Consider the following 15,273-nt stretch of genomic DNA (forward strand, 5'->3'; position numbering starts at 1 on the left):
GGGCGCAGCCGCAGCAGGCTCTTCCGGCCGGCGCCCCGCCCCCTTTACTAACAAGTTGCCCTCCTCCCCCAACCCCACTGCGCTTCGCAGTAGACGGACAGAGGAGTCCAAGCGGTGGAAGGTTTTGCGGCTCCGGCGTGCCGGAAAGTGCGTGAGTGCCGGCGCCGGGGAATTTTGTTCCGTTTCCCGGATCCTGGGGTCTGCAGGCAAAATGCGCTCTGGGCGAGGACCACCGGCTGTGGGAAGAGGGTTCTGAGCGTCTCCTGACCTTGACGGTTTATTTCCTATAGTGTGTTGGGGCTCAGTCTTTCTGGGAGAGTTTCCAGAAGGGAACCGGCATGCGACTGGTTCAAGCAGCGGACACCCGGTGGGCCGCCCGGGCCACTGCGATTTAAGCCAGCAGGGGGATGGGGCTCATTCGGCAATTTAAAGAGGGAAGTAAGTTGGCTCCAGAGGGTTGTTTATTTTAAGATTAATGACCTTCGGATTCTTCTCTCTGCTGTATTGTTTACTTTCTGTGCAGCGTACGTGTCCTTTTGCCTAAAAGCGCCCTAAACAAGACTAGAAAATGAAGCAATTCCTGGGTAAAATATTCCTTAACATGAAGATCGGTGAGGCCCCAAAGACTCATTAGTTTCCCAAGGTCACAGACTAATTGTACTAATCAGTAGCACAACCTTCAGAATTTCAGTCTCCTCCCACACGAAGAAACGCTGGCACCTTACACCGCCAGGAAAACTACAATTAAGTGAGGCTGTTCTCCTCAAGCCCGACTGAGTTCTTTGTAATTGTAGGGCACCCTGTTTTAGCATTATGAGACCTGAAAATACTTTTAAATTACTGGCACCATTTCTCATCTCTGAATTCTAAGTTTATAATGCTCGATCCCTTCCAGTGTTACTGACTACAGGCATTATTCATAGATAAGTAGTAGGACTAAGCTAGTCTTTGTGGGTTAAAGTGTTATTATCCCCATTGTAACCTGTAACTATTACAGGCTGTGTAATAGTTATTAGCATTTTACATCCATATCCTGGTAGCAAGATAAAAACATTTTAATAGCGACTTCGTACAGAGTTCTTACTCAGTTGGCCGTGGCTGTTTGTTATGGAACTTAAGGTTTCCTTTTAAATCAGTTTCAGGAAAACTAATGTTTAATGATAAAACACCTCAGTCAACTCAAATTAGGATTCTTGGGGGTAAGGAGACAGTACAGTAATCCCAAGTTACCTTAAAATAGTGGGCTTTTAGAGGAAAGGCTTTACTGACGCTCTCACTGTATCTACCCCATGGGGAAGAATGGTTAACAACTTTGGGCACCACATAACCCCCAGTAAAATGACAATTCTCCACTAGCCTAGAACTGGAACTGGTAAAGTCTTAACTCCTTAGCCTAGAATGACAGCGGGGAAAAACTATCAATAGGGACTGCAACCGCTGTCTCATCCAGCGCACACATCCAAGTTTTCAGAATAATAGGGGGCTTCTCTTAGTCCTTAACTCTTGGCTCTTTACTTAAAACAGTAACCTCCATGACTTCGTGCAGAGTTCAGGAGCAGCCTCAGGCCCTGCTGAACTCAAATTATTTATTCACTACATTGTGAACCCAAGGAGACCTGTTTCTCTTAATGGCTAAAATAAACCTAAATGCTTCAAGGTCAACTGCATAAAGATAAACTGCATTACCTGGCGTGGTGGCCCACACCTGTAATCCCAGTACTTTGGGAGGCCAAGGCGGGCAGATCACAAGGTCAGGAGATCGAGACCATCCTGGATAACACGGTGAACCCGTCTCTACTAAAATAATACGAAAAATTAACTGGGCGTGGTGGTGGGCACCTGTAATCCCAGCTACTCTGGAGGCTGAGATGGGAATCGCTTGAACCCAGGACAGGGAGGTTGCAGTGAGCCAAAATCACACCACTACACTCCAACCTGGGCAACAGAGCAAGACTCCATCTCAAAAAAAAAAAAAAAGATAAACTGCATTAATTCATATAAGTTAACATATCAAAGAAGAACAAATTTACCGTAGCCACACTAGTTACATTTTTGCTAGGCAAGTCTTTTATAATACATAATTTGTAAAAAGACCAACAACTAAAAAGGACAACTTAAGCCAGGTCCCTAAAAGCTTTCACAAGTTACAAATTGTGAATTAAATGAAGGTGTGCTGTTAGGCATTAAACAGGTTATAGTTTGCAATTTGAAATTACTTCTATGTAGATTTAATTTTAAATTATGTGAAAAGAACATGGCTCACAAGAGGTGTTTTTTGTTTGCTTGTTTTGTTTTGAGACAGGGTCTCAAAATGAATTTTGCCCAGGTTGGAGTGGTAGAACAATCATGGCTCACTACAGCCTCAACCTCCTGGGCTCAAGCAATCCTCCAACCTCAGCCTCCCAAATAGCTGAGACTACAGGCACATGCCACCATGCCTGGCTAATATTTTTTTACTTTTAGTAGAGACAAGGTCTCACTGTGTTGCTCAGGCTGGTCTCAAACTCCTGACCTCAAGCCATCCTCCGGCCCTGGGCTACCAAAGTGCTGAGATTACAGGTACAAGTGACCATGCCCAGCCTAAGAATCATTCTTAGTAAGATTATTTCACACTGCTAATGGCTGTCTGCCAAAAGAAAAATAAGTTTAAAAAATGAAGTAGTTAATATAGTGGGTTAAATACCCTCATCTAATTTTATTCCCTTCCAAAATTACTAAATCTATAGTAAAATGATATAAAAATAAATTGGAAAAATTGCAACAGGCGATAACAGCAATAAAACTTAAGAAGCTGGAAAACAGGTGAATGAATGTGACTTAGCACACCAGAAAAACCCAATTTACTCTGCAGAATTCTCAAAAGGCACTGAAACAGGGGCCCTGAAATAGGAAGTGGACTACATGAAAGCTATATGAGAAACACCTCTAAGTAACTCTACCCCCTTACTCCCATAAAAGACTAGAGGTTTCTGGAAAAAGTAGTACTCGTCCCTGGACTGGGGCATCCTCAGGCATTCTAGAGAAGCACACTGGAAACAAAATTAAGTGAATTTAGGTATACATAATGCTGGATACAGGGCCTGCATTCCTCTTTCACTTTTTAATGTTTAATAGGCAAATCCTTAGAAGACTGGAAGACTCAACTCTGAGGAACTGCCTAGCCCAGGAGGAGCAATCCAAGATACTGACATCAGAGGTTCCTCAGTAAGGGCCCACTCAGAGCACCCTAAGTGAAGCCCAGAGTCTGTATGCTTCACCCATATATACAGATCTAAAAAGCTTTTGTGTCTTTTCACTCGTAAGAGTAGACAGAAAAGAATGACCAGATTTTGGAAGAAAGCTCAGAAGTGATAGAGACAAAAGCAAGCAGAAAAGCTATTTGAAGTAAAACAACAGAAAATTTCAAGAAGGCAAGAATCAGTGAACTTGAAAGAAAAAAATGCCTACATAGTATGCTTGTTATGTGAATTAGCTCATTAACTAGTAGTAAGTACAATTTTACAAGTATTGATGTAGAAGTAATGTTGGTTCCTGTGTGATTTTTTTCCCCCTAGGAAAGAGGAGCCAGAAAAGCAGTAAATGTATGACCTTCAGCAAGAAAAGGTCATGGCTTCACTGCTATGCTGCTGGCAAGTGCCTTTCAGATTTTTTCACTGATTCAAGTGTATATTCCCAGGGTTCCCTCCTCAGCGAGGCATACCCCAAGTTCTGTGCAGCCATTGACTGGGGGCAAGTAGAGTCACCTCTCCTACCCACGAATTGGCAGCCCTGTGGTTTAGATCGATTTCTACTTCCATGTGTTACCTCAGCATCTCTTAGCTCTGTTCTTAGACTTTGGCTGGCATTTCTATTATTTTTTTAAGTTTTGCTGAAATAGAATTGACACTGAATTACACTTATAAAGCATAATTTGATAAATTTGGTTCATACATATACACATCTATATATGCATATTTATAGATATATATGTGCTATATAGTATATATACTACCTATAGTATACATATATAGTATACATATAATTTTTGTTTCCGTGGAAACAAAAATAAAAGGAATTACTATGTACTATATACTATATATATCTACTATCTACTACATAGTAGGTATATATATACACCATAGTATACTATATACTGAAAATGGCTGACTACCTCTATTTGTAAATATATATTTTAATATATTTTTGCAAATAATAGAAATGCCAGCAAAAGTCTAAGAACAGGGCTAAGGGTGGGGAAACTACATACTATATACTATATAGTATCTATTCTAACTATATAGATATGTATATATACATATATACGCATATGTATATACACACACAATGAAGCCATCACCACAATCAAGACAATAAATACATCCGTTATCCACAAAGGTTGCCTCGTGCATCTTTGATTCCTTCCTGGTCTCCAGCCCGTACTCCCATTCCCAGGCTACTCTATTATTTTTTTAGTATTTTTAACATCTCTGTAGTAGTCTCCAGCTATGCTGAAAGCAATCTGAGTGGTCAAAATTAACTGTCCAGGAAGAGCAGAAGTGAAAAACTCAATAGAACACTTGAAAGATGAAAATGAGAAAATCCCCCATAAAACTGAATAAAAGGCCGGGCACAGAGGCTCACACCTGTAATCCCACCCAGTACTTTGGGAAGCCAAGGAGGGTGGATCACCTGAGGTCAGGAGTTCGAGACCAGCCTGGCCAACATGGTGAAAACCCATCTCTACTAAAAATACATAAATTAGCCATGCTTAGTGGCAGATGCCTGTAATCCCAGCTACTCGGGAGGCTGAGGCAGGAGAATCGCTTGAACCCAGGAGGCGGAGGTTCCAGTGAGCCGAGATGAGGCCATTGCACTCCAGCCTGGGTGACAAGAGCAAAACTCCATGCTTAAAAAGGAGACAAATGGAAAATAGTAGAGAAAAAAGGAAGAGAACATGTCTAGAAGTTCAAACATCCAAATAATAAAAGTTTCAAGAAGGGAGAAAAAAGAAAATGGGGGGGGGGGATCATGAATGAAATCATTTAAAATTTTTTCCCAAATTGAAGGAAACAAGCATCCAGATTGCAGGGGCCAACTGAGTGTCCAGCACAATGAATGAAAATAAATCCATTATCAACACATCACTAACATTTCAAAATCTTCATGGAGAACATTCTGTAAGTTTCTGGGGAGAGAGAAAAAATACATCCATACAGAGGATCACTTAACAGGACTGCTTTGAACTTCTTAATAGCAATGGTAAAAGCAAACAGATGAGCAACTGCTTCAAAATGTTGAAAGAAAATTATTTCCAGCTTTCAATTCTATACTCAGACAAGCTATCAAACAAGTAGAGGCAGCCAGCCATTTTTAGACATCCAGGGTCTCATTTACCTTCCATGTACCCTTTTCAAGAAGTTAGGATGTGCTCCGCAGAAACAAAAATAAAACCAGTAAATGCAACACTTTGAAATGTAGAAAATGGGATAATCAACATAGAGGATAGGCAAAAGGAATTTCTGGGAGCATGGTCAAGTGAGATTCCAGTACAACAGTTGTGCTTCTTGATGTAGAGAGCAGTCAGTCCAAAATCAAGCAGTTATGACTCACATTGGTGGTTGTTACCACCAAGATCCCTGCTGCCATTGTACCATCTTTTTGACCTGAGGACATTATGCCTAGGCAAGCCTGGCTCAGATTCTTACTGCCATTTGCCTTGACCATGTGGTGATGAAATTCCTGCTGTCTTCTGTGCTATGCTGACTGGACCAACTGAGGACACTCACTTTTACCCTTCTTTTTCAACCTATTCCTGAAAGCTGATGTTGGGCATTGGTGAGCTTAAAGCAGAAAATAGTCTTCCTCCTTCCCATTTTTACTATGTATTGGCCGGAAATCAAGTATCAGTTCTACACTCTGATCTTCCCACGTGCTTCATTTGTGAGGAGCCCAGTATTCACTCATGACATTGCAAATTAACGTCTCCAGAAGGGATTCTTAAAGCCTGGAGAAGGTAAAGCCAGACTAGGACTGTTTGGCTTTAATTAACAGCAGTGTTGTTGCCCCTTTCCTTGCTAGATTCGTGCTTGCTGCTCAAATTGCCGAAATTAAATATTTAGGGCAATGTTCATGAGTGGTGGGAAAACTAAAGAGAATAAGTTGGAAGTCACTACAGGCTATCTTGGTAGAGATGGGGAAGGAGAAGCAATTGGAGAGGGGCACATGGGGGCTTCTAAGACTTCTAATTTTCTGTTTCATAACTTGAAAGATGGGTACCCAGATGTATATTTTACTTTCTTTAATTTGTACATTCATATTTTATGCAGTTTCTATGTCTAATACATATAAAAATTTAAGATGAAATACATGAAGGCATTGATTGGTACCCTGACTTTAAAATTGTAAAAGGTGTAAATTTTGCAAAACGCCTAAAGGGGCAGGTGAAGTCACAATGAGAATCTACACTATTATACTTCGGGGTCCAACCAAAACAGAAGTAACAGGAGAACTTAAATTATGTAGCACAATGATTTTTAATTGAGTATGGTACTGCAATTTTAATCCATAATGATTTTTAATTGAGTATGATACTGTCATTTTAATCCACATTTTCTGCTAGTTAACTATAAAATAACCCTTAAAACTGATCTAAAAGGCTATTTTAAAAATACAAATTGCGGCCGGGCGCAGTGGCTCATGCCTGTAATCCCAGCACTTTGGGAGGCCAAGGTGGGTAGATCACGAGGTGAGGAGATCGAGACCATCCTGGCCAACATGGTGAAACACCGTCTCTACTAAAATACAAAAAAAAAAAAAAAATTAGCCAGGCGTGGTGGCACACACCTGTAGTCCCAGCTACCTAGGAGGCTGAGGCAGGGGAATTGCTTGAACCAGGGAGGTGGAGGTTGCAGTGAGCTGAGATGGCACCACTGCACTCCAGCCTGGTGACAGCGAGAATTCATCTCAAAAAAAAAAAAGTTGTTTCCTGCTTGCCCTTCACAGTAATTCAGCCCAAAAGTCATTATGTGGCACTGAGCAAGGTAGGCATCTGGGGAAGGGGGGGGGCGAGAGAAAGACTGGCAAGGTAGTAGCCCAGCAGGGGGTACTGGAGCCCAAATGCAGTGAGGAGGGTGTCTGGTGGTAGGGACTTGTGCACAGCAGCAGCCTAGCAGGGGATGAAGAGGGCATCTTGTTAGGGTGAAGAAAATGGTGGCACAGGTTTTTGGAACGGAACAAAAGGTGAGCCTTATCCAGGAGGGAGGAAGTGGTGCAGTGTAAATTGCTTGAGCCCAAGAAGGGTAGGTTGGAGAAAAGGGGGATGAAGAGAAGACCATGCATGTGGGATGGTGGCAGTGGCACTCTGGCATTGGGTGGCAGAGCTCAGAGAGTAGTGTGTGCGCTGAATGGTGACAGCAAGAGGAATTTGATTACATAGTGAGAGGAGGGGTGATGATTATAAAAAGTAAATTTATTAAGGACAAGTGGGAACCAGACTTCTCATTGTTAGGCAAGAGTATTAAACCCATGTAAAGAGGGGAAATGAAAATAAACCCTGTAGTATTGGAATTGAATGTTAGGTAGCAGATTATGTGGAGATTAATATAAAAGTCACACACACAACACCTAAATCTGCATGTATGTACACTTGCAGCTTTGTCACTCAGAGGACCTGGGAACAGTGACAGTCCCATGGTGATTAGCATTTCTAGCACCCAGACCTTGGTTTCTAAAACATTCCATCCAGATTATAGTTTCTAAATGCTATTCTCCATTAAAAGGACTAGGTTCCTCAGAGAAATAATTTTATAATGGACAGTCTTAGCAAATACGACTTTAATTGGGTAATCAAAATTAACATCAATCAAAATGGAACAAATTTCAGTTGCATCCACCTGATGGGATGCAATGTTAAGAGCTTACTATTCAACTGTAACAGGTAGTGGGAATTATTTTCTAGGTTTAGGCTGTCATGATGCCTTTAAGGAGCCTCCTCTACTCAGCAGCATTAACACATTACACATAAAGAAGCATGATTTATCCCACTGGATGTCACCTGTTCCTCAGGGGCACCCTCTTACAGGTTGTTCATTTGGGCTCTTCACCACCAATCTTACTGCCCATCTACTATTCCAACCTGCTTAACTCACCCAGTTTCTGCTAAGTTTTTAGGCTCCCTTTGGATAAGCACCCATCAAGATTTGATCAGGCTTCTGCTCAATGTCCTTCAAGTGGATCTGGCCTTGCCTTGAGAGCATGGTAAAGACCTCTCGTTTGATAAGGAAAACTCAGGCTCAGCATGGTTAATTAATCTGTACGTTATGCAACTAGGATTTAAATCTAACTCATTCCTTCCACTGTGGCATAAAAGGAGGTACACGTACCTATCTGTAACAATCCACTTTCTCATCTTATTTCCTTAATATGACTTCTCATAATAATCGTCTTCTTTGCTTAGTGTCCCGTAGGAAGAAGTCAATTCTGTGACAGCAGGTTATTTTATCTGAAGTATTTATAACTATATCACAGTACGTGGAACAAAAAAGTTCTCCAGAAATATTTATTGAATTTTTAAAAAGTTATTTTCTCAGTGTGTATAACCTTTTTTGATTTTAAGACTACAATGCAGCTAATTGCAAAAAATTTTCCTTTCTTTAGGCATGTTACACATAAAAGTGGATAATTTACATGGTAAATGAAAATGGCCAATTCTTTAAGAGGAGAAGTACTAAAACTTTATAAAAATGTAAGTAATTATGTTGCCAATTTTATTAAAATGTTGTTATATGACATGGATTGTTTAGAAATACATAATCTTTCTTTTTGAAGCTGCTGTATCTTGGACGAGACTATCCAAAAGGAGCAGACTATTTTAAAAAGCGTTTGAAGAACATTTTCCTTAAAAACAAAGATGTGAAGAATCCAGAGAAGATCAAAGAACTTATTGCACAGGGCGAATTTGTAATGAAAGAGCTAGAAGCCTTGTACTTCCTTAGGAAATACAGAGCTATGAAACAACGCTATTATTCAGATACCAACAAAACTAATTGATCATTACTACTTTAATTTAGCTGACAATCAGTGCCAGCTGTTATGTGTACCAGATATTGTGAAATAATTCTAACTTAAAATGGGAAGATATATTGTGTAAAAAATCCCTGAGCTGCCCTACTGAATAGGTTTCAACTTCTGTTCATACTGAGAAATTATCAGCAACTTAATGCTCAATTTTGATACATAGTTTAGCTATACTACCGATTATAAATTAATGAGCACCCAATTTTGAATGAAAATATAATACACTTAATCCTGTAACTTAATAGGACTTAGCCAACTTTTAGCTTATTTCTCCATTTTACTGACAAGAGAATGCCATTTACTGAACATTTAATAAGCAAAATAATTTCTTATTTCTCTTAACTTTTGAAAGGAATCCCTTATTTTTTCACCCAATTTGATACATTAACAGCACATACTCAAGGTTCACTCCAAAACAAAGTTTCTGACAATGATTTAAATGTAGTTATAGAAATAATATGTGTGGAGTTTTTCTGACCTTGAAATAGCCTGCTGGTGACTGGCATTACATACATAACTATTCAATTATTTCCATTATTAATGTTGCTGCTGCTACCTTTGGGCCTAAAACCAACTCACCTGTTGTGTATCAATTACCTTCTTTGATAAAAGGAAATAAATAATGTTATTCTATTTTTTGTCATAAAGGCAGATTTGCTTTGCATCTACTTCTAAATATGGTTTTAAGTTTAAGCAAACACACCTTTACATAATATCCACAGCACCTTTTAGAAATAAAGGATATTTCTAACTTAAAAGCTGCATAAAAAGATTCACTGGTATTCTATAGTGTCTATGGCTTATAAAGTATTCCATATCCATTTCGGGGCAAACAATTCAAATTCCATGAATAAACACACACTCACAGTCACTGTAACTATTTTTATTACATTACAATAATTAGGAGTAGTACAGTTCATGACAAAAATATTACAAATTTTAGATCACTTCACAGCACATACTCCTATAAACATTTAAAAGTTAATTTCAATTAAAAGAGTGGTCATTTTTAATGTTTGATATGACCAACATTCCTAGGTCAGCGCAACCAAATGATGGAAAACAACTGGATCACACTGCATATGTCCCACAAAAGAAAGCACAATGTACAAAATGTGCATGTTTCAGTTTACACTATACAAAAATAGTTAAAATACATTCCAGGTAAACATGTTACATTAAGAAATAGTACTAGTAAGAAATTGGCACTCAAAGGAAAAATGCAAAGAAGTATTTTCAACATGAAAACACAAGACAGTGGAATTGAAAACTTTCGGATAAAACATTGTAACCCAGTTAGCTCTATGTGGGTGTGGTGGGGAGAGATGGGCCCTCAACATTTCTGCAGATAACTTTTTTTTCCCCTAAATTCATCTAAATTACCTATCATTATCCCAAACAGGCACTTCAAACTATTAAACTAAAATACAGATCTTAATCTAGTTATGACTATTCTTCAAGAACTCATGTGAGTATCTTTAGAAAGAAATTTTCATTTTCTGACAGCTATCAGTTGTATGCTATTCAGTTTCTCAATGCAGAATTCATGCTATCCAGTATTAACACAGAAGTTATTAAATAACTGCTGGGTTCTGAAAAACATTACTACATAATTATCAAGAAATCATTACTTTTTGACAAATAGAAATCTTCAGATAGTTTTTACTGTCTAAAAAAATCCCCTAACATTATATACTGTTTGAAGAAAAAAATGGTTAGAAGAAAAAAAAAATCAATGGAATAAAATGAGATGAACTTGTGCAAACTGTAACTTAACATGCCCCACAAAGTTTCTACGTATGTATTAGGACAAAATTGTGCAATGGTGGCAACGGTTTTGATAACCTATAAAAGTTAGGTTCTAAATTCCTATGCAGTGTGACTCAGTTAAATAAGAGCCTAGAATGCCTACTTGGGAATATTCACTCAAATGATACAATATATGTATGCTATATTCTTCCACAAACATGTTAATGCCTAAGACTATGTAATTTAGCTTAAAAAAAAAAAAAAAAAAAAAAACTTCAACAAGGATTTTTATCTTTAAGGCGGTATTAGATAACATTTATTTCTAGAATTCTCCCCCTTTAAAATATCTACAAAAACAAATCTTTTGTTAAACCATTCAAAGTTCACATAAAGGTAATTACCATTACCTTAAAAAAATGCCCATCTACATCAAAAATTCAAGAGGCCTAAATATTCCCTCATAAGCACTGCAGTTCCTGAAGGATGGCCATTTCTTTCTCTGTGTAGAAACAAGAGGTACTGTGTAAGTCTTAACACCCTATCTAAACAATGTTCCAAAGATCTGGAGTTTAGCATAGCAATTCAGAAATCATACTGATTTTTACATAGAAGTTTCCTTGTCTGTGAACTAGTTCAGGCACGTGTTTATTTGTACCCAGATAAAACTATTAATTTTTAAGTATATTTTAATTATTTATGCAGAGAAAACTGGAATATTACACATTTGGGAATTTCAATATGAATATCTGACATACACCTTAATGTGTACAGTAACTGTCTCAATAGAATCACATAGTTATGCCAAACTAAAAAAATATATAATCAAGTTTATTCCTTTAAACAATGAAGTGATTTACATAAAGTAGCTCGATCAAAGAGTTTCACTGGAATCATAGCAAAACAATTACAGAGCTGGCACAGGGACCAAACCCCTCTTTGCAAAACTAAAATACGCACTGTGTTATCTCTGGACCGTAGGCTAAAGGCCTTACTCAGATGCTACGGACCACGCTAGCACTAGCTGAGGACCAGGATTATGTCTCTTGTTTGGGGATACCATATACCCAGTGCCTTGTGAAGTGACTGGCATCTGGCAGGCACTCAATAAATATTTGCTGAATAAATGAGTTCTGCCAAACAGCTTTATGAGGCTGAGGCGGGTGAATCACTTGAGGTCAGGAGTTTGAGACCAGCCTGGCCAATAGGGTGAAACCCTGTCTCTCCTAAAACTACAAAAATTAGTCTAGTGTGGTGGCACATGCCTGTAATCCCAGCTACTCAGGATGCTGAGGCACGAGAATCGTTTGAACCTGGGAGATGGAGGTTGCAGTGAGCCGAGATGGTGCCACTGCATTCCAGCCTAGGTGACAGAGTAAGACTCTGACACCAAAAAAAAAAAAGCATTTCTGGTTACTAAAACAATGGAATGTATTACTGTTACCAGGAGTAGTCCTAGTTGTAGATTACCTTAGGAATTCTTTCAGTACTATCTTTATTAAATTCTCCTTCCACTGGATAGGGTTCTGTCTATTCATACCAGGTTTGAAAAATCCTACTGTCGCTAATGGATTGGGCAGCAAAGAGATATTCAAAGGATTGGCCACCACCTGAAAATTAGTGATTAGGTCAAATCCCATTATGGTATCTGTCAGATCCTCGAGCCCTGAGGAAGTAAGATGTAGGGCATTTTGATGTGACTTAATGGGAAAACTTCATGGAGATATCCATAGCAGCAGTATATCTTTCGGTTAGGGGAATTAGAAGTATTAAAACTGCATCAAGTCATGGGGCATGTGGAAGGTAGGCAGGCAAGATGACACTAACATGGAAGGAGAGTCCTAAAACGAGAATGGATATTCAAATACAAACTTCACCTCTTGCACAATTTTGCCCAAGATTGGCACTGAAAATGGTATAACATAGGTTAAAAAGTTACAGATTGTGCTGAGCTTGACAAATAAGTGTATCCTTATGTAAACGGAATATAAATCACACAGTTGTAAAAAAACTAAGAGTTTGAGATGACTTCTTTTAACATGAAGAAATGGATAGTAAGTGATGTCCTCAAAATCAGAGTCCTAAAAGACAACTATCTAGAACCTAAGTCACCTTCTTCCTAGTCCAGTGATACTTTCACCTCACCATGCCATCTCATTTCATATATTTTAAAATAAGTAACATTTTAAATTTATCAAAAGGATTTTTATTAATATTTATTTTTAAAGCATTATTCTTAAATATGGATCAGACTTGAAAAGTATTTATGAAATGCTAATTTAACCAGTGTTAAGAGAACTAGCCAAACCTAGAGATTGTAAAACTTTTTCACTTTATTGTTTGAAAAAAAAATTAATGTCTTGGCACACCACCACCCCAAAATCTCAACTTTTGAGTTAATATTAAAAAGTAATTTTTAAAAAAGAGTTCATTTTCTTAAAAAACAAAAGCAATGCTCTTGATTTGTCAGCAGGACCACCACAGAGTGATAATGTATCTTGTTGACCTATCCAAACTGTCCTAGTCCCTCCCCATTTGGACCAGCCAATGCATGACAACACTGGATGACCATGGGGACACAGTCCATGCTGTGAAACTCTCTATGAAAGCTCAAAGGTTCACACAGGGCCTGGCCATGCAACCTTGGTCTCTTCAACACCTACTAAGCTATAACTGGCCCAAATAATCTTTAACATCACAAGCAGAATTAAAACTACCTTCAAAGACTGAAGTTGAAGAAAAGATTTAAAGTTATACTATGAAAGAGCAATCTGACACAGGGAGACAACATTTAATTCCTATGAGAATTTTTTATACATGTTAAAATTTTTTCAATTATTATAAAAATTTAGTAGCATGTAAATATAGCCCCAAAATGGTTGCTATAATCCCCATTTCATACTGGGTCTGCCTTAACAGGAAAAGCTATTAGGAGTCTTTATAGTAATTTATCTAATGTGAAAAGGAAACGGCCTTATAATAGTTTCCATTGACTTGTAATTTTTTTCCATTTTTTTTTTTTTAGAAAAAATATAATATTTTGGGGAGAGTGACCATGACTAATAGCAGTGGAAAGGGAGACAAAACCTTTGTGAACAGTGTAACTTTACATTCATCAGGGATGACAAACCATAGGACATGATGCCTAGAAGAATCATCAGGAAGCCCATAAATTTGTGTTCCCTCAATGTTTCAGTAAAACCAATTAGAAAGTCTCAACTGAAATTATAATTAGTAATTAATCCATTTATGTGACTAGATAAAACACAGAATAGGGATGATTCAGAAGCTTCATTAATTTGTTTCACACGAACATTCACAATTGGTAAGAAAAATAAGAAGTAATCAACTGCATGCACCAAAAACCCCAAGACAGAAATCTTAGGTATTCAGTTTCTTTTTCACAGGCATTGCTAGTTCAAAAACCAAAACTCTGGGAATACTGGCACTTAGAGGAAAAAAAAGCTTCCACTGTCATTTTAAAATAAGCATGTAAGGTAAAAGCTAACAGTCTGCATGGAGCAGGAAAAAAATTAGGTAATGCTAAAACAAATGCTAATAATTTAGTGTAATGTACAAAAATTACCACTTTTACTAGTATGCCTTAAGAAAAAAGTACAAATTGTATTTACATAATTACACACTTTGTCTTTGACTTCTTTTTCTTCTTTTTACCATCTTTGCTCATCTTTTCTTTATGTTTTCGAATTTCTCGAACTAATGTATAGAAGGCATCATCAACACCCTGAAATACATAAAAAGTATTAAAATGTGAATATATACGATGGCTTCATGTGTACAGGTAGCAAATTTCCATTATTAATGGAAACAATATTAAGAAAGGATTTTTTATGTTTCTCTTCAGGCAACTGAATATATATTACATATATTAGACTTTTAGAATTCCTAAATGTCATCCACATAGATGTCAATATTATAAACAGGAACATTCAATATTCACAAAAGACAAGGATAACCGATGGCACAGAATTTTAAATAAGGTAATGACTTTTTCACAGGAGAACTTAATTTGCTATTTTTTCCACATTGGCAAACCTAAGTCACCAAAATCCAAATGCATGTGTGTGTGTGCACACTTAATTGTCCTTATGTTTCTGAACTTTAGATATAAGCCATGCAACTGTAAACTGTTTTCATAAGTCTTCACACACAGTAACAGTATTTGAGCTCTGGTTCTACACTTACGTAAAATCCATTGGATTTAAAAATTTACCAAGAAGTAAACAGTATTCAAACATCCTATTCCAATAAATTTATCAAGAAGTAAACAGTATCTAAACATATTATTTCAGTTTTCAAATAATATTAAGGGATTAGTTTCAATTCATATATTTATCATTAAGAAAAAGGTTTAAAGTGACCCCAATACAGGAGAATACCACTTAAAAAAAAAAAAACTAATACCTCAGATTTGTGGAGAAATTAGCTAAATCATTTGAAAGATCTTACAGT

The 15,273-nt window shown here is 37.6% G+C and overlaps 2 protein-coding genes across 10 annotated transcripts in view; one reads left to right on the forward strand and one right to left on the reverse strand.

The window, feature by feature from the left end:
• The first annotated feature begins 19 nt into the window (after positions 1 to 19).
• On the forward strand, positions 20 to 11,076 carry ETFRF1 (electron transfer flavoprotein regulatory factor 1). 6 transcript variants are annotated; one of them, XM_030938715.1, is made up of 4 exons: positions 32 to 151; positions 291 to 438; positions 8,635 to 8,722; positions 8,806 to 11,076. In XM_030938715.1, the coding sequence occupies exons 3-4, from the start codon at positions 8,672 to 8,674 to the stop codon at positions 9,025 to 9,027; spliced, it is 273 nt and encodes a 90-aa protein (XP_030794575.1). In that variant the 5' UTR covers positions 32 to 151; positions 291 to 438; positions 8,635 to 8,671; the 3' UTR covers positions 9,028 to 11,076. The 6 variants fall into 6 exon arrangements, with proteins under 6 accessions (XP_030794572.1, XP_030794575.1, XP_030794574.1 ...); XM_030938714.1 differs by having other exon boundaries at positions 32 to 147; XM_030938716.1 differs by lacking the exon at positions 291 to 438 and adding an exon at positions 3,555 to 3,629 and having other exon boundaries at positions 32 to 147.
• KRAS (KRAS proto-oncogene, GTPase) overlaps positions 9,922 to 15,273 on the reverse strand; it is a 50,150-nt gene continuing 44,798 nt past the window's right edge. For 2 of the 4 annotated variants that reach the window (XM_030938711.1, XM_030938710.1), the window contains one exon: positions 9,922 to 14,545. In XM_030938711.1, the coding sequence (XP_030794571.1) occupies positions 14,429 to 14,545 (117 nt within the window). In that variant the 3' untranslated portion in view covers positions 9,922 to 14,428. The remainder of the gene's footprint in view (positions 14,546 to 15,273) is intronic. The other 2 variants (XM_030938709.1, XM_030938708.1) reach the window with 1 other exon arrangement.

Source organism: Rhinopithecus roxellana, chromosome 10, assembly GCF_007565055.1.
Source record: "Rhinopithecus roxellana isolate Shanxi Qingling chromosome 10, ASM756505v1, whole genome shotgun sequence".
In the NCBI taxonomy this organism is placed as follows: Eukaryota; Metazoa; Chordata; class Mammalia; order Primates; family Cercopithecidae; genus Rhinopithecus; species Rhinopithecus roxellana.

Excerpts from the sequence above, each read along its gene's own strand:
- ETFRF1 (XM_030938712.1), top strand. The coding sequence starts at position 8,672 with ATGAAAATGGCCAATTCTTTAAGAGGAGAAGTACTAAAACTTTATAAA. Across the intron at positions 8,723-8,805 it reads TACTAAAACTTTATAAAAAT|CTGCTGTATCTTGGACGAGA; the intron begins GTAAGTAATTAT and ends TTCTTTTTGAAG.